Here is a 22,526-nt window from a genome sequence, read left to right as displayed (position 1 = left end):
AATCAGATGACACTTGTTAGGGATCCCAGCGTTTCAATGCAGTACGACCGTCGTAGTTGATATGATTAAGCTGGTACCTGATAATTGTTTTAATGGATTCACCAGTTGTTGCACTTTACGTTTACAACATCGGGAACTTGTTACTTGTCTTCAGAAAGGTACGATGTTTTCGTAGATTAAAACAGACGTCGAAACTGAATAGCGTTTCAAAAAAAGTTGCTCGTGATATAGCATGTATGTCCAAGATGGTCAACAGCTGCAGCAATTAAAATAAATCTGATAAACTTTCTGCAACCTGTTGTTTAGCCTGTGCAAGTGGCTAAACAGTTGATCTGGCGAAAGTTGTAAATATGTTTAGATTTACAATCTGCCCACTGGCAGCAAGACAAAATCGAGATTCTGTATCTGACAGCTAATTGAAAAGAAGCCATTAAAATCATAAGTTTACAGTGCTTTGCGTAAGCTATATCCTCTCTGGGAAAATAGCAGAAAAAAATACTAAGATTTACTTCGTATTTGGTCTATTCTAATTTCTTGTGACACTGTCGGTCTGGAACATCCACTTAAGAAGAAAGATACTCCATTGATAAAGGTTGTCTGCCTGTGGCTAAGACGGGTTATTGATCACAATTAAAACAAAAGTATTAATTCAGTGCACCCATAGCAGTTCGATGTCATTATTTCCGCGGACACCAATTTGCTCGCTATTGTTTACCTGCGTTTGCGTTTCGGAGGTAACAAAAGGCCATTGCTCATAATTTTCTGTGTGGTCTGTTTCTTTACATGTCAGACGCTGGAGTTGTACAAAAGAGTAATTATGCTTTATTGCAGTAAATACTCATTGTTTGAATGTTTTCAGTCCAGTATGACACCAGTTTAACAAACGAAAGATTTAATAACGAAAATACGTTTTAAAAATGGATACTGTCACTGAAGATGTAAAGTCAACAAAGTAATGTGCCATTTATGAGTCTTTCCAAACGACATGACGAGAGAGGCTGTGTGTGATAAGTGAGCGAAAAATATGTTCGCTCTCAGAGAAAGAAGTTGTAAGAATTAAATAAATTTCAGTAATTAATATTTTTCCTATTCGTGTCATCTTCGAAGCACTTACATCTCCTCTGCCTTCGACCCGGGCTTTTATTACGAATGATATAATAAATCAAGAAATATCGATGATTAAATCTATATTAAGTATATGGAACATTAAACTGTGCCGTGTACTGCATATTATTTTTAATAGAGGTAAAGGACTATTCGTGCTCTTGTCTTTACATAAAGGTATCAGCAGCTGTCATTTCTTTATGATGGCCGCACAGAAAGCATTTTTATAACTTCTTTGCATATTAGTCTCCTTTGTTGTTTTCCATGTACGAGCAGACTGCCGCAATGTACCACTACAATAAACGCCAGATGGCCTTATATTCTGTTCTGCAGTGCTTTACTTGACTATAATTTCTGAAAGTCGTTATCCAAATCGCGGGACTAATTTTAATGAGTAATTTTTAAAACTTTGAGCAACACACTGTGCCTTTTCCTAAATGTATTTCACTGGTCACGGTTTTAATAACTGACAAAGCAAAAGATTACAACCCAATTCCGTTTGTGTTATTCTAACTTCGCCGAAGACTATATTACAAATATTATGAACACCAGCAGGCATTAGTGTGGCCCGTATTCAAATCATCTGCATATATCTCAGGTCTGCCTCAAAAGAGACTACAGCAAAACTCATCTCTCATCCCTCCCAAGGGATGCACACTTAAAGACGACCTGCTTCAGTTATTGAATAATGTTATTTATTGTCAGTCCTAGTTTGTTGTTACTCTGCTACTACCAACTACGTGGACGAGGACAACATATTCTCAAATTTTAAGATGAGGGAGAAAATATTGTCGACGAATAACATTCTGGAGCTGTTCTCTCTCGTTGTTGCTCTGTTATAGCGGCGTAAGTGGCCAATGTAACAGTTGGGTCTGCTTTGGTAATAGGTGAAGTGTTGCCAATGGAATTTGGCAGATAAATGAAACACATGCTGGAATATTACATCACTAGGGGCTACGTCATGCATTAAATAGCCAACCTTTCCCTATAGTTTATGTTTTTATTATTCTGCGAAAATTAGGGCCATCAGAAGCTTGAATACATCTAACCAGGCATTCACCATATTTTACATAACGTTCAGTAAAACACATATGCGATAACACATTTAGAAATAACCATAACGCTAATGGACTGAGGCGGACACAGATAACGGAAACGGTAATAGCTATAATAGAAAAAAATTGTACTATTCCATGAAAAGTAGATCAAGAGAGATGCACGACAGGCTGTTGCTTTAATGTGAAAGCACTGGCAACAATAGAAGTGAGAGAAGAGTGAAAGAACGAAACGTGACCGACTGAGAAACGAAAAGAGAACTAAACGTAACTGGGAGGCTATGGGAGCATTAGTTTTATTGCTTGACAGAGAGAAGCTGACTACTTACATTAATTTTTATACAAAATGATATGAAATTGGTCGTAGAAAGCACTTCAGCTTCTTAAATATAACAGAACAGTGAATGCTTTGGCGATGTTTTTTTCCAGAGGCGGATTGTTGCAACGAAGAAGCAGTTTGTAAATGTTCTTGTTTTACTCGTATGTATGGGTACAGTTGGGTTACAAGATAAATGAGACTCTGTGTTGCGATTATAATGAAATGACAGATACTTAATCTCTGACGCGATGTAATGGCGTGCGCGCGAACTCAGGGCCGATAAGGTAGACGTGGCGTATGACAATCATGTAACTTGTCTCCGGATGAAACCATCCTAATTGGCCGTATGAAGCACTGATAATTGTTAGAGTTAGTTTTAATCTTCTATAACTTACAATTCTAGCGCTGTGGGATTACATCGCAACAGTGGAAGTTCGGCGGGACGGGTGATTGCAACAGGATACGGACCACAGCCTGTGGAAATGTACCCCGAAGCTTCTGGCGTGGTCGGGTGGGGGAGGCTAGAGGTAAACGGAAATCTTCCTGTACGGTATTTTCTCCTCAATTGGGGAGCTGATCCAAAGGAACACCCAGTGCTTTTGTGACTTTCTGAAACGGTATTGTGATACCGTCGAGAAGAACAGGAGGAAGTGGTTTGTGGACTATTTTTTGAGGAAGTACCAAAATGTCTTCGAACTTCTTCGCATTTAGCTTAAGGCATAGGTTTTGTCTCATCTGACTACTGAAGACAGACCATCATTCATCAAGACTATGGAAATATTTATATCTTCAGGTCTGGCACTTCAGTAAATACCGAGTTAGTCGGCACAGGAAATTTACAGAGGACAGAATTGACGAGATGTCACTGAAATACAAGGAGAACAGTAGTGGACGTAAAACTAACCACTCTGGCACTTCTGAAGGAACCTGCTGCCTGGAAGACGTTTCGTCCCCACGAGCAACACGCTTCTGCCTTTTTCGAAAGTAGTTTTCAAACCACTTCAGTGCACTATCTGAAAATTTAATTTTAATTTTGTTTTTTAATTTCCTGAACAATATGCCAAAGTTGACGGTAGCAAAAGCGTAATAGAGGAGCAGCAGCATCAATATCGTGACTCCCCGATTCCTCATTGCGTATCCCATGTCACCAGTTACCTCAATAACTATCTCTTTCCTCTCCCTCCGTCCGAACACGCCTTGGAAGGCCCAACGGTATCGACCGGCCGCCGTGTCATCCTCAGCCAACTGGCATCAATGACTGCGGGTATGGAGGGGCATGTTGTCAGCACACCGCTCTTCCGGCCGTATGTCAGATTAAGAGGCCGGAGCCGCTACTTATCAATCACGTAGCTCCGCAGGTTGCCTCGCAAGCGCTGGGTGCACCTCGCTTGCCAACAGCGTTCCGCAGACCGGACGGTCACCCATCCAAGTGCTAGCCCAGCCCGACAGCCCTTAACTTCGGTGATCTGACGGGAACCGGTGTTACCACTGCGGCCAGGCCGTTGGCTTTAATAACTGTTTAGGCTGTAGTAATTATGAATCGTAATTATATTTGTCATAAAAGTTATTAAGTATGTAGTCATTCCAATTGAATCTCAATGTAGACAAGTGTAATGTGCTGCGAATACACAGAAAGATAGATCCTTTATCATTTAGCTACAAAATAGCAGATCAGCAACTGGAAGCAGTTAATACCATAAATTATCTGGGAGTACGCATTAGGAGTGATTTAAAATGGAATGATCATATAAAGTTGATTGTCGGTAAAGCAGATGCCAGACTGAGATTCATTGGAAGAATGCTAAGGAAATGCAATCCGAAAACACTGCTCAGCGGTGTGGGATCCGTACCAGATAGGGTTGATACAAGACATAGAGAAGATCCAACGGAGAGCAGCGCGCTTCGCTACAGGATCATTTAGTAATCGCGAAAGCGTTACGGAGATGATAGATAAACTCCAGTGGAAGACTCTGCAGGAGAGACGCTCAGTAGCTCGGTACGGGCTTTTGTCAAAGTTTCGAGAACATACCTTCACCGAAGAGTCAAGCAGTATATTGCTCCCTCCTACGTATATCTCGCGAAGGGACCATGAGTATAAAATCAGAGAGATTAGAGCCCACACAGAGGCATACCGACAATCCTTCTTTCCACGAACAATACGAGACTGGAATAGAAGGGAGAACCGATAGAGGTACTCAAGGTACCCTCCGCCACACACCGTCAGGTGGCTTGCGGAGTATGGATGTAGATGTAGATGTAGATGTAGACTATATATTCCAGGGCTTCGGATTTAGGGGATCAGAAGCTAATGCCCTATGAAGCTGTACCTATGAGGAATGAGACAATATGCTAGCGAGGTCCGTGATATCTTATCCCCGCCCTGAAACCCCACAGACTAAGTACATGAACTAACCATTCTTGTCTGCTCTCCAGGTTGACGACAAGGTGACTCCTGATGACATCGAGAGCCTGACCTCCCTCAGCTACTGTGGAGTGCTGGAAGGCAAGATACCCGACCGCAGGCCGCTCGGCTTCCCCTTCGACCGTAGAATCGAGTCTGTCGATGAATTCATGACACCCAACTCCAAAGTCATCGAGATCACCATCAAGAACGCCAAGTAGCAAGTTATGCCCACCTGAGAACCAGACATGCCCACCGGACTCAATCAGAACAACACAATTAACAGCTTCAACAACTAGAGCCATCGTGGTGCCTGCAGTCGACGACCAAATCCACCGAAACACATCATAAAGTCGATGAACTGTACAGCATTTGGTGGGCAGACAATACCTGTCAACGGAGAATCTCATTTGTATTTTATTAACGATACAGTTACACCCAGGCAAAAATAAATGTGCGTGAGTTGTAGATATCATCATCTGCTCTTAACATACGGTCGGTCGAAAGTAACTGAAGATATCACAAGACCATAGTTTGTTGCCTACGCTGTAATATGTGTTTACTTCTTACCTAATTGTATAAATAAATCTCTCTCAAGCAAAACTGTTGTTAATTCATTTTGTCATTCCTACCATTTTTTGTTTTGTTCGCTCCAGAGAAAGACGAAGAGCACTTTGTTATTTACCAGTGCAAATGATCATAAAATGCTCCTCGAACAACAGTTATTGCAGTTCTAGCGATTCATGTTGAATGTTAGTTAAGTTTCTTCTGGTCCATTGATGAATGAATGGGAAATTTTCATGCTTCACAAACTTTATTCACATTAATTGACATCCGAACTGGACACTCGTCATGCAAACAAAACACGGACAGACGTCACTGATCTCTTTGACTTCCAAAAGTAACTTCAAAACTGACTCATCGCAGCATCTCTGCCATCACTTTATATAGAATTTTAACAATAGCTTCCTAAACAAAGCATTATTACTCTTGTACAATTTTTATGTTACAATTAAAATTTAAAAAACGTAAAGAAATTTGTGTTAAAGCCGAATAAGGTACAAAAGACAAAATTCAATGACAATCTTTTATAGTAATATCTTTAGTTTTCCATAAGAAAATCATTTTGAACTTTAATTACAATAATTTATCTCGCATTTTTTTAGTTATGTAATTAATTACAGTTTGGATTTGGTTAGTAATATTTAATGGTAGTAGAGAGCTCGTGCTTTATCCGGTTATATACATAAAATATACAAATAAGGCCTCAAATTCTGGAAAACAATTGGAGAATTAATTAGAAATGTAAATGCAAAGAATATTAACTACAGAGGAAGACATAAACGTAAATAACAAATGAAAATACATCACTTGCTAATAACTTTTAAGCTGTTTCTCAAAAATAGTGAGGTCTTCTGTTACTGGTTTTTAGATTACCATTCTGTTAATTAGAAGCATTGATCTTTCATGCTAACATCTCAGCAGTCTCTAGTTTTTTATTTCTAGGGACATACTACCTCAATTTCTTTATTAGTTACTTAATGTAGTATATGTCTACAACTACATAACATGTGTATAACTTGATGAAGCAATAACAACATTTCAGTGCCGAAAATTGCTGTCTCAGAAGAGGAAGTCCCATAAACATCTACTCAACTGCACCAGGTGTAAGCAAACACGTTAACTCAGGTGCAGTTCCCATGTTCACCCGTCCGCTTGAAGCTCTCGCTCGTGAAGCTATTCAGAATTTAACTGTGTATACGATATTCGAATCACACCATGACCTGTCTCAGGTCCCTCACCTGTGCAATAAATTATATTCGTCGTAGCGTGGATACACACATGAAATAAAACAATTCTAGTCCAATAATTTTTTTGACTCGCATATGATTTTACGTGTAAATGTATTTGCAAATTAATAAAGATTTGATACAAGAATATTTGTGTTCTTCTTTGTTACCCTAGCGGGTGTGGACTATTTTCTTTATCATCGAACCATGGTATTGATATTCCATCCAGCCAGAGTATCTATAAAGTGCTTTGAGGAGCACTTCCTCTTCTTCCTCCAAGTGCCTACCTAGATAAACTTCTGTAAACAAGTGCTACCTGCCAAAGCTATTCCATATATACCCTAAAACACACGGACTGTGGTGGTAGTTACAATGTGTGTTACAATGTTAGAGCGTGTTGACTTCAGCCAACTTTATTCTTACCGGATCCCACAAAATATAGCTCTCTGATCAGCTAACAATGGTGAATTTACTCGTTCGTTTATAATACAGAATACCGATCACTTGTAGGTTCTTAATATACGATAAAGATCCAAGAGGTATGTAGGGCATGGTAGCAATGGTTGGGGAAGTGACTAATCTACTTGTAAACTCCTAGACCAACTGCAACTGTTTTCAGGACATTGTTGTCCACGGTACTGTTAAATATAAATATTATCTAATTAGGACTGGTTTCTACAAACAACAGACTTAAACTATTTCCTATTAAAAATTTCGATTACGGTATAAAACACATATGTAACATTGCTGTCGTAATTTAATTATTCTATAGCAGGAGAAATATACAAATGACTCACTTATTGTCACAATTGGGGTAGCAGGTGCTAGTAAGCACACAGTGGTACTTGTATGTCATAAAACATATTAGTTTGACTGATACTTCGGGCATGAGAGAGATGCATAGAGATCTATGATTAGGTCAGCCTCTTATAAAATACCAAAACACTTGTTTTCCTGACTAAACAGCATGGTAGTAAACTGTGATTTATAACTGTAAGATGGTGCTAAACATTTTTGGTACTAGCAAGCTGTATTTTGTGCTGTGTTCTGCAATGTATACACCCTGGTTACAAGAACACCACAGTATGCATCCAGTGGCTGGAAAGCACTTTGCTGACCTTTTAAAAATCTGTATATTTAATAAACATTTCTTTTGATAAAGTGCTTATCTTACATGTATACTGTGGGGGAGTGGATTTCGTGCAGACTACGACACTATTTAACATTCGGTAGCCAACCTACCGAATTTATAAAATACCCTGACCAAAGGGGGAGATACTGTTAACCTATGAATATTTTATAAGTTAATAGTATCTCCCCATTTAGTGCAGTGCTTGACCCTATGGAAAGAAACATTAATAGAATTGAAGAATATGGCAGATTCAAATCCTACAACTGACTGATGTGGGATCAAAAATTGGGATCTTTTAATCTATAGACTTCTTGCTGTAGCTGGAAACAATTGATAACTACTCAATCAGTGTGTTTTGTATTACAATACCACAGAACTAAGTCAGACCTGCCTTTCAGCTTTTATGGAATGAGTGTCACGGTTTCGGAATGTGAATACGCTGAGAGTTTGTCTGGTACGTGGTGCACTAGTAACTGTCACGTTGCTGGTGAGAATGTCTCATTAGGCTCACAGCCTGCAGTGGCAATCACTCTCGAGTCGGGTTTTCGTTAGAACTGGACGTCTGTGCATCAATGAGCATTGCGAAAGCATTCATACCTGCACCCGAGTGGTGGACGCAAGTTGCATATCACAATAGGCAAGTATGACGGGAGTTAGATGGAAGTGCTTTCCACAATATATCCGTAAGGTGGCATCTGATTTTCGGTACGGTCCACACCAGCACTGTCTGGGAACAGATGTATGAAGCATAAGTACAATGTCATCCATTGTAAACAGTACAGGGAGTTAGAGCATTGATAACGTGCTTTTGTAAGGAACCATCTGCACGCTTCTACAGTCTCTAATTCCCATGTGGGCTTCAATAATCACAAAAGTTGGTAATTGATTGGAGTTTTGCAGTATCTATCTCTTTATTTAAGTAGGTATTCTGGGGGGGGGGGGGGAATAACAGTATATGTACAAAACACATGAATGATGCTTTTCGTAATATAAAAAGGCTGATCACTGATCATGCGGTTGTCTATATGAGGAAAACAGCAGTGCTGATAGACTGTAGTGAACTGTACTGATTCAGAGTTTGGTATAGAGACTAAATGTAAATAAAGGTAACAAACTGAGCATTAGTAGAAGAAGAAATCCTGTACAGTTCTATTACAGAATCGGTGGACACTGTAACAGCCATAGCAGCCATAGCAATAACTGTGCCTGGAAGAATCTAAAATGGAATGACTACATAAACAAAAAGCAGATGCTGGGAGGCTCACATTAATTTGGAGGAATCTTCAGGAAACGTTACTCATTCACAAAACAAGCAGTTTACAAAACGTTTAATTTATTATTCTTTTTTCTTTTTCTCTTCTTTTATGTATTGGTCGTCAGCCTGGGACACTTACGAGCTTGAATTAATAGAGGATACACCACAGAGCGTTTGTTTAGTCGGCGTGACTCCTTATGGTAGATGCTACAAGAGGTGTGATTTACTTTTTCCCATTAACATGTCGCCCACATGGATGGGGTTCGAGACAGCTTATTACCTAATGGAACGGTACTGCTGCATTATAGTCAGATTCTGAGAGAACCGCCGAGAATATTACGCTACACTAAACGCTTAAAATGAATAGAATGCCAGTTATAATGCATAGATGAGGAAGCAGCCAGGGACTCCATATGTGGATATTCGAACAATTCTCCGGCCGACTTGGGTGCACAAGGCAAATGGTCGTAAGCCCTATCTGCATGTCAGATTAGAGGCTATAAACTACAGATCGGTTTCACTATCGGAAATAAATGTAAGTAACGCGTTTGTTTCTAAGATAACATACACATGCATGAAGAGATACACGCTACCCTAACCGAAATCCGATATCAAAGCCATTCCACTCTCAACTAGGAAGGGAAAAATGAAGAACGCATGTATTAAACCCCCAAATCTTTATGTAGCTGTGCACTTTGCGGCATCGCTTCACAGGAAGATTCAGTTGAATGAAGTAGTGCTGGTCCTTAACTTCCATCTATGCAGTATGTTATATCAGCACGTCTCTTTGTGTATTACGACACAATTTGCAAATCTTCCAACAGTGTACTCATGCCTCGTTATTTTTCTATAGTGGTTATGTCCTTCCACAAATACAAAATTAACAGGATCCTATGAATTCTGTTCGACAGTGGCAGCATTTTATTTTGACAACGGAACAATTTCCTCTCTTTGGATCACATAAAGATAAAAGATTAAAGATAAGGCGATATTAGAACCCATACATAATCTTCCATTCTCTGAAGAAAAATTCGTGCACTCGGACTCCGCAACGCAATTCCTCACTTACTAGCAATACAAAAATGTCTGTCACAAAATTTCTCCCTGCCCTTATTTGCGGTAGTAAATGGACGTCAAAGATTGGCATTCCGGCAGCATTGTGATCACAAGTACGGTAATTACCTCTGTCAGAAGACGGGACTAGTGATGTGCGGGTTACCATTCAGGAGGTCGAACGTTCGATTCTGGGTCGAGGCGTATTTATTTTTATTTGTCAGTTTCATTCTACCATATAATACTGTAGTGTACACCCTTTCTTAAGTCACACGTATTCTACATTAACAGAGAACATACCTAACGAAACGTAATGGACCTGAACGTAGTAAGAATAATAGTTGGCACTAATCGATGGGATCACGAAGGGGGAGGGTACACAGGAAACATTTTGGAAGCGAGTAGATCCAGTGCGCCCGTGGTCTAAGGAGTGGACGAGCTGTATTTCCGCCTACGGAGCGTAAAGCTCGTGCTTGTTTTCATTGCAACTTAGCCTGTGGGCGGGCTCCGCACACTGAGATCATGGCAAATAAGTTCAGGAAATCGATATTACGTTTCAACTTTTGCACGGGATATGCACCACAGAATGTCTTAGAGGTGGCACGTTTCCTCGGTGAGGACGTGAAGATCCCGCCACCGGAACTTCTCGGTATCCACCTGTCGATTGTCAGCAACACCGTTTACGTTGAAATGGTCAATGAGAGTGCGTGCGAGCGCGTTTTGAATGCGACCAAACAGGGACTGTGTTTCCGTCACGCTGACGGTACAGTCGGCGTGGTCAGAGTCGAACATGCGGGATTAGGCTTTACAACTATTCGCTTGTACGGACTGCCATTCGACTTTCCTGCAGAGGACGTCATAACGGATTTCCGGCCATACGGCGCTGGGCCCACTTCCACAAACACCCTGTTCTTAATGGGATCCGTCAGATCACAGTTGATCTGTGCAGCCATGTTCTGTCTTGTCTGACCATCAGCGGATGTCAGGCCTTAATTATGAAGGTCGGGTAGCCTTGTACTTTTTCTGGCTGTGTACAAGAGGGACACATCACATCTGAAAGTCTACAGCAACGAATAACCCAGCTACCAACTGGAGGCGCAGTACTTCCCTCGTCGTCTACGGTACTTCCGAGCACATATGCGACGGCGCTTATGTCGCTGCCGGCCGCACAGTGGCTCTCGGAATCAAGTGAGCAGCTGACGGACACTGTTACACTTCTTCCTGAACTGCTTGCGGACGAGTTGACTGACGAGGTTGTAAGACGTTGTGGTCTCCTGACCTTCATTGCATACATATTCCGCCCTCACAATCATATTCCGCACATCAAGACGCTTCATTCGAACTCAAACTCGATAAGATAAAGTCAATGTTGTACAAATTCATGTAAACGATATGCAAATAACTAGTAAATCGCAAATGCGCTGCGAGATTGAAATACTCGAGGCTGGCGTACACACACACATTCCAGACACGATGGTCGCAGGGGCTTTTAATTTGGGAGAGGCAAACCGCATGCCGGGGCGCCGGTCCCTTCAGAGGACGTGTCAACGCCAAATGCTGAGGTGACCGACCGTGGAGCGGACAGTGTTTGCCCCAGTGAAAGGAAGAACGACCCTGTGTTCGGCTTAAAAGCAAATTCCACTACATTGTGTGGGAGCGCCCATCCCTACATATTCTTTACAATATAGCACACAGTTTTAGAGATTTTCACAGGGAGACAGCAAATGCCAAACGCCGATGCTACAGATTTCCGGATTGGTCGCCTTAAACGAAATGTCATTCTCCCATTTTAGAAGAGGAATGCTGACTGGCAGACGATATTTCTGACGCCTTGAGCTGAAGGAGTAATGGAAGAGACCGAAAGACATACCCCTTCACGTCTGGCGTGGAGAGGGCCGTTCCATTGTCGCTCTTGGAGCGAGAACACGTAACGAGAGAGCGCGCGCTCGTACGTGTACTCAAAGAGCGAGGAACAAGTCTCTGCTCAGTACTTCACTGGGAGAGCCCCTCTGTCGAGAGCGAATTGGAGTGCGACTCTATATCGAGTCCTTGCGATTAAGCGTTGTTCATTGTGTTGGCCGCCATACTTATTGTGCGGTGTGAATGGACAGAGTTATAGTTGAACACCTGCGAGCGAATTTTTGAGTGGCATCGTGGTGGACTGGTTATCTGACCGGTGTACCACGCCAATAGTTAGACTAGGGGCGAATAGGAGTCCTTGACGTCATCAAGGGATAGGGAGAGTTTGGTTGGCGAAGGTCAATCCACATAGAACGAGAGTTAATTTGTCAGCAGCGAGCGGCGCAGACAGCAGTCATCGCAGCTTATGGTATTGTGTGCTACAGCTCTTGCGAGCCCCATATTTCCTCCACAACAGTACACTTTAGTGCATTTCACATGCGACAGCCTCGACTGTACCTAGCAACATTCTAACAGATAATTATTCAAGTTGAGTAGGCACGACTCTCAGCCATTCTGCCAAGTCAATAACAATCTTAAACTTTGTATAGAAATTTCATTAGCGAATCCTATCCTTAAGAGATAACTTCACATTCCGAAAAGAACCCGGAAATAACTTGTTCAGTTCATAACTGGAAGTGCCATTGTGATTTCTCAGAATTTTTACAAAATAAATAATAATTTTCGTTAGTTTCATGTTTTTCTTACACTAACTAGCACTACTCCAGTACCCAAGTATCCCACTATAAATGGTTCAAATGGCTCTGAGGACTATGGGACTTAACATCTATGGTCATCAGTCCCCTAGAACTTAGAACTACTTAAACCTAACTAACCTAAGGACAGCACACAACACCCAGCCATCACGAGGCAGAGAAAATCCCTGACCCCGCCGGGAATCGAACCCGGGAACCCGGGCGTGGGAAGCGAGAACGCTACCGCACGACCACGAGATGCGGGCAGTGTCGCACTAGTTACGTAAGAAATTATGTGAATTTTTGTGTCATTTCCTTACAGCGGATGACTCCAGAAGATATTTATTGCAGAAAGTTTTTCAGGCATTTCTCTTTAGAACGTTAGGAGCGTCTGTCTGACTTCTGTAGTAGTGTGGGGGTGGAAATTGCATCTTGCAGGAGCCACAGGGTAAAAGGTATATCTCAGATTAATCCGTTGCGCAGAATGACAGAATATCACCCCGTCGCTCACTAGGTGACTTCAGCCACGTCCTCAGTTCCAGTGGTTGCTTCGGCTGCACCCGCGGCCGGTTCTGATGTCGAACGAGACTCCTTGGTGTACTCTCTGGTTGTCCGACGGCGTCCTGTCTGCCTAACCTGCGCGTCTCCCTCCACGGAAGGATGATTGCGTAAACAACGATCCCCTAAACGATGCAAAAGGAGCCGCCGTACGACGGCGGGACAGGACTCTTCGCCCTGTCCAAATGATACACTGCCTCTTGAGGAAATCAACGTTCAGCTTCTGAGACCGTGAACGACGTTGTCGTATGTGCGTCTGTGGAACAAAGGCCATCAATGGTTCTCGCACAGACGGAATGGAATGTTCCTGATTCTGAAGCCCCTATCGGAGAAGGAACGATACCAGCCCATTTGGCAGTGTCGGCAGCGGTTAAAAATATGGATACAACAGCGACGGAGTCACCGCGGGCGTGGAGTGAGGATTTTGAAAAAACGCCAGCAGGAGTCTCCACCGTTAGGGGACGCCACCTGCTGATGTCAACTTCTGCGCCTTGCGAGGGGCGCCGGCAGCTCCCGCATCCTCTCACCAGCGACCTGCTGGCCCTCACTGTGGTAGGGCACAGCTCCACGACATTGAATGTCAACAGTGTCTGCACGCCAGTCAAAGTAATGAAGAAATGATACGGGCTTCGGAACTAGACACTGCACTGTTACAAGAGGTGCATTTACCAGCGCTACTTCGGATAGCAGGATACGAATTCTATTTCTCTCACGGCGGTCACATTGGCCGTGGAGTGGCATCCTGGTTGAAGACATCATGTATCTCCCGCCTGCCACGGGTATGGCTTTTACGATTCACTGAGACGTGAACAAGACGCTAACTGCTCCTTCAATCCTACTAATTCGTCATGGACTGGTGGACGAAATATTCCAAACCGATGCTCCGGCGAACGTTCAAGACATACAGCAGGTAGGTGGCCGCTTGACACAGGCACACTACGGACTTCTACTTCAGCGCTCTCCGCCAGCCACCTTCCCTATAAGTACTAACTCAATGCAGCATGATTAAGGCGAAGCCACTAGCGATTACTCGCCGGCAACTTTAGGGGGCTGTGGCACGTGCCCGTAGACCTGGTGTGGTGTGGCGGGAGATTACCTCCATGCAGCATATTGTGCACAATTGCAGACTCCGCAGACAAAACTCTGTCACCGAACTCGTAGATCGTCGTGCGCAGAGCGGACATAGTCGATAGCTTTGCCGATCATTATCGCCGAGTCTACCGTGTCGATAACGAGGCCGTCCTGGACTACGAACCTAGCGCCGAGGACGTTCCTCGCACCCTCATTCTTGAGGAGGGGATTACGTTAATGGAACCTTTCACTACCGCTATCTTCAGCAGTGTACTGTACGATACTGGTTCAACGGTCGGTCGACAAGGCTGCTCCCTGTCCATGTACCTTTATGCAGTGGTGGTCGAGCCGCTCGTAAGCCTACTGACAACGCAGCTGTCTGGACTCTCCTTACGTGATCACACCTTCTGATTTCGTGCATACGCAGATGACAACCTGCTGCTGATTCGTTCTCGGGAGGAGGTCGCACACATCCTCGACACCATCACAGCTCATGGGAGAGCGGCTGGAAGTGTGGTGAATGTGTGCAAATCCACGGCGCTGTCTACTGACGGCGCTGTCTACTGACCGCGGGAGGATGTGGGGCCCCTTCCCAGTGTCCAACATCTGCGCTATCTTGAGATCACCTTTCCCTCGTCAAGGCGCCGTACAGCAGCGGTCAACTTCCGTAAGGTTTCAAGAATTACCCAGTCACACCTCCCTACGCCGCCTCGATCCTTTGCAGCACGTTGTCTACCTGAATGCGTGTGTAGCATCCAGAATGATTCATATTGTGCAGAAATACCGCTGCCGATTGCGATAGGACGTTGTACTCAAGCGACATTCAGATATTTTCAGGTGTCTGGATCCGTCTTCAAAGTACGCTGTGACCCGTTCACTCGACCCCCGAGAGCAGGAGGGCTTGGTCTTCCGAAAGTCCGCTATCGTGCGGCAGCACGCTACATGGCTACGACTCATAAGCAATAGCGCAGTGTCGAAGCCTCCATTTCGCACCATTTACTTGCCGTTCTTGAGCCAGTATCCCTCTCCCAGCCCGTCCCGGTCGGTAGCATGGGGCCCGCGTTTGCATACATCGCGGCCTTCATTGTGGAACTCAGTTACGCTCGCGCCGAACTCGCACGAAAGCGGCTGCCGCGGGCGCAGGATTTCTACGTCCTTTTCATGCGTGGTGTCACCTGTACCGTAGTATAACGCAAGTTCCCATTGTTGCAGTGGACTATGATTTGGTGCCACATTCATAACATCTTCTTTCCAACGCATATCAGATCGAATTGATATTATGCGACCAGTGGAAGTATCCAACTAATCAGTGGCTTCATGCCATAGGAATGTCGGGCTCTTTCTTCTGCTACGTCTGCCGTAATGTCGACGATGATCATCATCAATTCAATTGTGTAGGCGTAACGTATGTCTGCTTGTTGGGGCGACAAATGGTCGCGTATTTTCTACGAGTGCCGCCGCATGTTACTGAGCCCGAGTCCTTGCTTTACCCAGTGGTGGAATGTTTTCCTGCAACAAAGTCTCAGGCGGTTCTCTCAGTAATGGACTGGACTTTGGCATATCTATACGGACATGTTCATCACTCGCGCCATGATTTTTGGCAGTACTGGAGGACTGCACATGCGGAGGTTGTGCACAGTTCCCGTTATAACGCGTATTTTGCCAATTACCTTAACAGTGTTTTTACCACGCCTCCACCACTCTGGCGTGTTCCCGCTGTGACAGGTGCCCGCCCGATTCTGACTGAAACAAGACGCCCCTACACCTTGGATTCGGCCCCGTCTGTCACGCTTTACCAGCCTGCAGGATTTCCAGGATCCAGGATGGTTGGATTAGTTTTAATCTGTCTTTCCTCTGTATACATGTGCACAAAAAATGAAATAAATAAAAAGTAAAATGAAGGCATCGTACCAGACCACTTGCCCGTAAAAGGCAAAGGTCTTGATTTCGAGACTCGACAGGGCACACAGTTTTAATCAGTCACGGAGTTTCAAATGAAACGCTACTACGATGATTAACATGCGGTTACAAAGAAGTAGAAATGAAAAAAAAACATTACAATTAAAGCAATTAATTCCAGCCAAATAATGAGCAATATCATTTCGTTAACGAATTACAATAAAAAAAAGGTACCGTCTTTGATTAATAATCAAAACGTCCGCTGTCTCGGACATGTGGCCTATTACTGAAAATTTTTTATGAAGATCCCTCCATTGCCAAAAGATTCCGGAACAGTTCCCCATTCTGATCTCCATGAGGGAACAGCAAAGGGGGAGGCGACCACGAGAAAAAGAATAAATAACCAAAGAAAGGATAACGTTCTACGAATTGCGGAGTGGAACGTCAGAAGCTTGAACATGGTACGGAAGCTAGAAAACCTGGGAAGGGAAATGCAAAGGCTTAGTCTAGATGTAGTACAGGTCACTGAAGGAAATGGAAAGAAGACAAGGTGAAAGGGTACAGTACCGCCCGACATTGAAAATAGGTACAACATTCTTCGTTATTCTTGTCAGTACAACATATTTTTTCTAATAATAACTCAATTTCAATTAATACAGTGAAGCCGGATACCAGTATGGGAGAGAATGACAATTTATTTATTTAATTCATCACATGTGCACTCCCACAAAATAAATCCCTACATCCAGTTTGGTGAGATCTGCGAAATGAATGAATGTATGGTCGTCTGCTAACTGCAGATAGTGAATGTGAATATATGATCATCCTTTGGTCACCTTTGGTGGAACCAAAGAGATGAAACTTACCGGAGCTTTGAGCGCCTGAAATGTGCCTGACCAATACGGTAGCATGGTCTTCCCCCACCTCGACAGAGGTGCGAGATGACCTGAAGAACGGCCATGTTTCAGCACTCTGTCGCTGGATCTAGTGTTGGTAAGACCTGTCTTACGTGTGCTCCGTAAAGAAAAAAAAAGTGGAGACATGGTATGCATGTGAAATACTTAAGAGTAGTTTGGAATAATAATTTCTCTATTTCAGGAACTTTTGTGGGGAGAATTAAATGTCAGGCAGGTAATATTAAGGGGATCGTAGTAAGTGACCAACGGTCACAATGAAACCATGTATAGCAATAAGTTGAAACACTTCCGAGTGCTTAAGTTAAGCTTGTGTACTATAAGTTGGAAATATTTAAGAAATGGCGTGTGCAGGACTTGAAATTAGAGACGAGTACTTCCACGTGGTTACTACTGTGTGAATCTCAATCTGTGTATGAGACGAAGGATAAAGAGAAGTACTCGTCCATGGTATCAGTTGAGGACTCGCGTGTGTGATGAATATGTTCTTAATATTACTTCGCGTGTTATGTTTCCGTGTGACGCTTGATTCAAACTATAATACTCTGAGAGAGAAGCAAGGTGAGCCAGCCGTCTATCCAGCAACGCCACTTGGCTTGCATTGCACAGGAAGACGTGCATATATCCTCCAGAGTTAATAGCAGGAAAGAAAAATTACGAAGTGGGGCAGTGTCGTGTGAAACTGGTATAAATACTAATTGAAGTGGGAAAGCTGAAAGTGATGTGATTATAATGTTGTGACTATTCCTTGTGTTGTATTCCATGTTGCAGTGTGGTGTATATCATGTAATTTAAGTACGTGTGGTTTGCATGGGAGAGTAGCAAAGTAGTTTTAGAGGTAGTGGGTTATGCATGTTCCTTTTGTACCGCTCGGTCTGGAGGAAAGTTTCGTGATGATGGTTGTGAGAATCGATGTGTGAGATACAGCAAAAGATCCACCATCCTATCCAGAAAGTGCACTGTAGCATTAAATAATTACGAGACCATAAGATAGAGAATCACCAATGTAAAGCCATGCCCACTGGGCGGAATTTCTCATGTGTTATTGTTGTAGGTTATAGAATTTGTGTGTTTAGGTTATAGAATTTATCGGAATAAATAAGATAGTGAAAAGAAAAAGATTGGTGGCCTTTTCCTTCGAATTGTATGTTGTCATGATATCCAGAATTTATAATGTGTGCGCCATTCATATTCAGTGCGATGGCCACGTGTTGATAAAAGCCGTTAAATAAGAAAGGAAATGTGGTATTGCCAGTGCGTAGTGAACAGTCAGTGTTGTGTAAATTACTCATAGTCAGATGTGCGTTTCCGTTGCGTAATATTCAAACAGGAGAATAACTTGTAACTTAATTGTGAGTACTAGAGCTCATGTTACTCGATAAATAAGAATGAGTCCACTCGCATGGCAGACCACTCATCTTGCAGGCCTGACTGCTTGATGCCACAGTATGAGCAAGGCACGTGGGTGCCTCTCAAAGGATTTATGGTCAGATGTGTATAGTGTAATATCAAAAGCAGCAGAAAATCGTATAACGGTAGAAAGATTCGTTATGAATATGAAGGCAGGACAGAGAGTGTGTTACTGCGAACTGTTCAGTGCTAGGTTTGTTCTTATCAGAACTGACAGCAAACCAACACCGACAACGATAGTTCTGGTATATATGCCGACATCTCAAGCTGAAGATGAAGAGATAGAGAAAGTATATGAGGATATTGAATGGGTTTTACAGTACAGAATCTTTAAAGGGAGATGAAAATTTAATAGTCATAGTGGACAGGAATACAGGTGCAGGGGAAGGAGTAGAAGGAGACGTTACAGGAGAGTATGGGCTTGGGTCAAGGAATTTGAGAGGAGAAAGGATTCTGTACTATTCAGCTAGCAAAAGAGAATACTCTGTTCTAGAATCACAAAAGGACGGGGTATACTTGGAAAAGGCGAGGTGATATGGGAAGATTTCACTTAGATTACATAATGGTCAGAGAGAGATTTCGAAATCGGATACTGGATTGTAAGGCATACCCAGGAGCAGATATAGACTAAGATTACAATGTAGTAGTGATGAAGAGTAGGCCGAAGTTTAAGAGATCAGCCAGGAACCATCAATTTGCAAAAAAAGGGGATACGGACGTACTATGGAATGACGAGATACGCTTGAAGTTCTCTAAGGCTGTAGATACAGCAATAAGGAATAGCTCACTATGTAGTGCAGTTGAAGAGGAATGAATGGCTCTGAGCACTATGGGACTCAACTGTTGTGGTCATCAGTCCCCTAGAACTTAGAACTACTTAAACCTAACTAACCTAAGGACACCACACAACACCCAGTCATCACGAGGCAGAGAAAATCCCTAACCCCGCCGGGAATCGAACCCGGGAACCCGGGCGTGGGAAGCGAGAACGCTACCGCATGACCACGAGCTGCGGACGAAGAGGAATGAACATCTCTAAAAACGGCCATCACGGAAGTCGGAAAGAAAAACGCAGGTACAAAGAAGGTAACTGCGAAGAAGCCATGGGTGACAGAAGAAATACTTTAGTTGATCCATGAAAGAAGGAAATAAAAACTGTTCAGGAAAATTCCAGAATATAGAAGTACAAGTCACTGAGCAATGAAATAAATGGGAAGTGCAGAGAAGCTAAGACGAAGTGGCTGCTGGAAAAATGTGAAGTATAAAGAGAAATAATTGTGAGAAGGACTGACTCAGCATAAAGGAAAGTCAAAACAAAGTTCGCTTAAATTAAAAGCAAGAGTTGAAATATTAAGAGTGCAACGGGAATTCCATTGTTAAATCCAGTGGAGAGAGCGGATAGGTGGAAAGAGAACATTCTGTAATATTCAGCTAGCAAAAGAGAATACTCTGTTCTAGAATCACAAAAGGACGGCCTCTATGACGGGAAAGATTTGACTGATGTGATAAAAGAAGATACAGGAATCTACTTAGAAGAGATTTCCTAAATTCCTAAAAGTATTTGCGAAAATGGCAACAAAACGGCTATTGACATTGATGAGTATAATGTCCGGCAACATTCCATCTTACTTCCGGAAAAATACCATCCACACAATTCCGGAGACTGCAAGAGCTGACAGGTGCGACAATTATCGCACAATCAGCTTCATAACTCATGCATCCAGGTGGGTGACAAGAATAATATACAGAAGAATGGAAAAGAAAAATGAGGATGTGTTAGACGACGGTCAGTTTGGCTTTAGGTAAAGTAAATCACAGAGAGGCAATTCTAACGTTCCGGTTGATAATGAAAGCAAGATTTAAAAAAAATAGAGACACGCTCATAGGATTTGTCAACGTGGAAAAAGCGTTCGACAATGTAAAATGGTGTAAGATGTTCGAAATTTTTGATAAAAATAGGGGTACGCTTTAAGGAGAGGAATAATAAGAGTGGACGACCAAGAACGAAGAGCTCGGATTAGAAAGGATGTAAGACAAGGATGCAGTCTTTCGCCTCCATTGTTCAAACTGTATATCGAAGAAACAATGATGGAAATAAATGAAAGGTTCAGGAGTGGAATTAAAATTCAAGGTGAAATGATATGAATGATACGATGCGCTGACGACATTATTACCCTGAGTGAAAGTCTGTTACCTAGGCAGCAAAACAACCAATGACGGACGGAGCAAGGAGTACATCAAAAGCAAACCAGTTCTGGCAAAAAGGGCATTCCTGCCCAAGAGATATCTTACTAGTATGAAACGTAGGCCTTAATTTGTGGTAGAAATTTCTGAACATGTCTGTCTGGAGCACAGAATTGTATGGTAGTGAAACATGGACTGTGAGAAATCGGAACAGAAGAGAATTGTAGCATATGAGATGTGGTGATACAGACGAATGTTGAAAATTACGTGGACTGATAAGGTAGGGAATGACGACGTTCTGCACAAAATCGGAGAGGAAGGGAATATGTGGAAAACACTGACAAGGAGAAGGGGCAAGACGATAGGACATCTGTTATGGCATCAGAGAATGACTTCCATGGTACTAGAGGGATTTGTTGAAGCCAAAAACTGTAGAGGAAGGCAGAGATTTGAAAACATTCAGCAAATAATTGAGGACGTAGGTTGCAATTGGTGCTCTTATACGAAGAGTTTGGTACAGGAGAGGAATTCGTGGCGAGCCGCATCAAACCAGTCAGAGGACTAATGACTCAAAACAAAAATTAAAATAATGCTGTGGTATGAAACAATTCGCGTCCACCACGTGCAAAAGGCTTCTTTAAAAGCTGACCTATGAGAACGATAGTACTTTCATTTCTGTGTTCGCGGCACCTAAGTACAAGTATTTTGTAGAAGACCCAATGTAATTGCTGTATAATGACTAAGACACCAGTTACCGTACCACGCAAACTACATTTAACAAATAAAAACAAATTAACCTGGGTCCAGAACCGAATACTCGACCTCCGCATGCTAAGCCAAACGCTATAAACTGCACCAACTGCACAGCAATACGTTAACGGAGATAATTCCCGTACATGTGATTTACGAGTTGCCAAATTGCCAGTCTATGTTGTCCGTTTACTAAATTTACTACCGGAAATATGCGCAGGACGAAGTTTTGTGTGCGACATTTTTGTATCGTTGGTATGTGAGGAACCACGTTGCGAAGTCCGAATGCGAGAATTTTTCTTCACTGAATATAAACAGGGTTTTTGTTTTTTATCTTGAGATAACTAAATGTCTCAAAAACGACGAATCACACGAAAAAAGTTTAAGGTGGAAAGTTGGTAATAGTAAACATCTATCTTTGCTACAACTGACCATGTTCTAAGAACTCCGCTCTTGTGGACCAGATCAGCATTGTATTTTCAGATGGCAGCTCCACATTTTCATTGCATTTTCGGGTTCTGTGCCAATAACATAAGTATGCTTCCCTCAAACCGTTGTTCTCATTCGTGGTAGATAAATATCGATAAATATCAGGTGTGCCTGTTATTGCAGTTAAGAACCGACACAATTCATTTTACATTTCATTTACGATGTAAGTGTAGTTTTATGGCCTAGACTCCGACTATGCAATAAAAGTCTAGGATTTCCATTTGAAAGTACAAAGCTAACTCTGCCCACAAATGAGGGGTGGTTAGGAGGTGGTCAGTTGTAGCACAGACATATGCCCCCTCTAGTAATAATAACTTTTCACCTACAACAGCTTTTTTCGTACGATGCGTCGGTTTAGAGATATGCAGTTGTCTGAAGTTAAAACAAACAGCCTATTATTATAGTTTGTGTTAGCATCATATACAGAGGTGTAAAGCTACGTAGAATGAGTTGTTACTGACCCCTAAGTCTTACCAACAAAACACTTC

At 42.7% G+C, this 22,526-nt stretch overlaps 1 protein-coding gene across 1 annotated transcript in view; it reads left to right on the top strand.

Annotated features, from left to right (window-relative positions):
* The window catches only part of LOC126144128 (hemocyanin-like), a 51,881-nt gene extending 46,515 nt beyond the window's left edge, over positions 1 to 5,366 (top strand). Inside the window, exon 13 of the mRNA XM_049915472.1 lies at positions 4,912 to 5,366. Coding sequence (XP_049771429.1) covers positions 4,912 to 5,100 — 189 coding nt within the window. The 3' untranslated portion in view covers positions 5,101 to 5,366. The remainder of the gene's footprint in view (positions 1 to 4,911) is intronic.
* The last annotated feature ends 17,160 nt before the right edge of the window (positions 5,367 to 22,526 follow it).

Source organism: Schistocerca cancellata, chromosome 2 (genome assembly GCF_023864275.1).
Source record: "Schistocerca cancellata isolate TAMUIC-IGC-003103 chromosome 2, iqSchCanc2.1, whole genome shotgun sequence".
Classification (NCBI taxonomy): Eukaryota; Metazoa; Arthropoda; class Insecta; order Orthoptera; family Acrididae; genus Schistocerca; species Schistocerca cancellata.
Note: the sequence above shows the minus strand (reverse complement) of the source record. Positions and strands in the feature narration are given on the sequence as shown.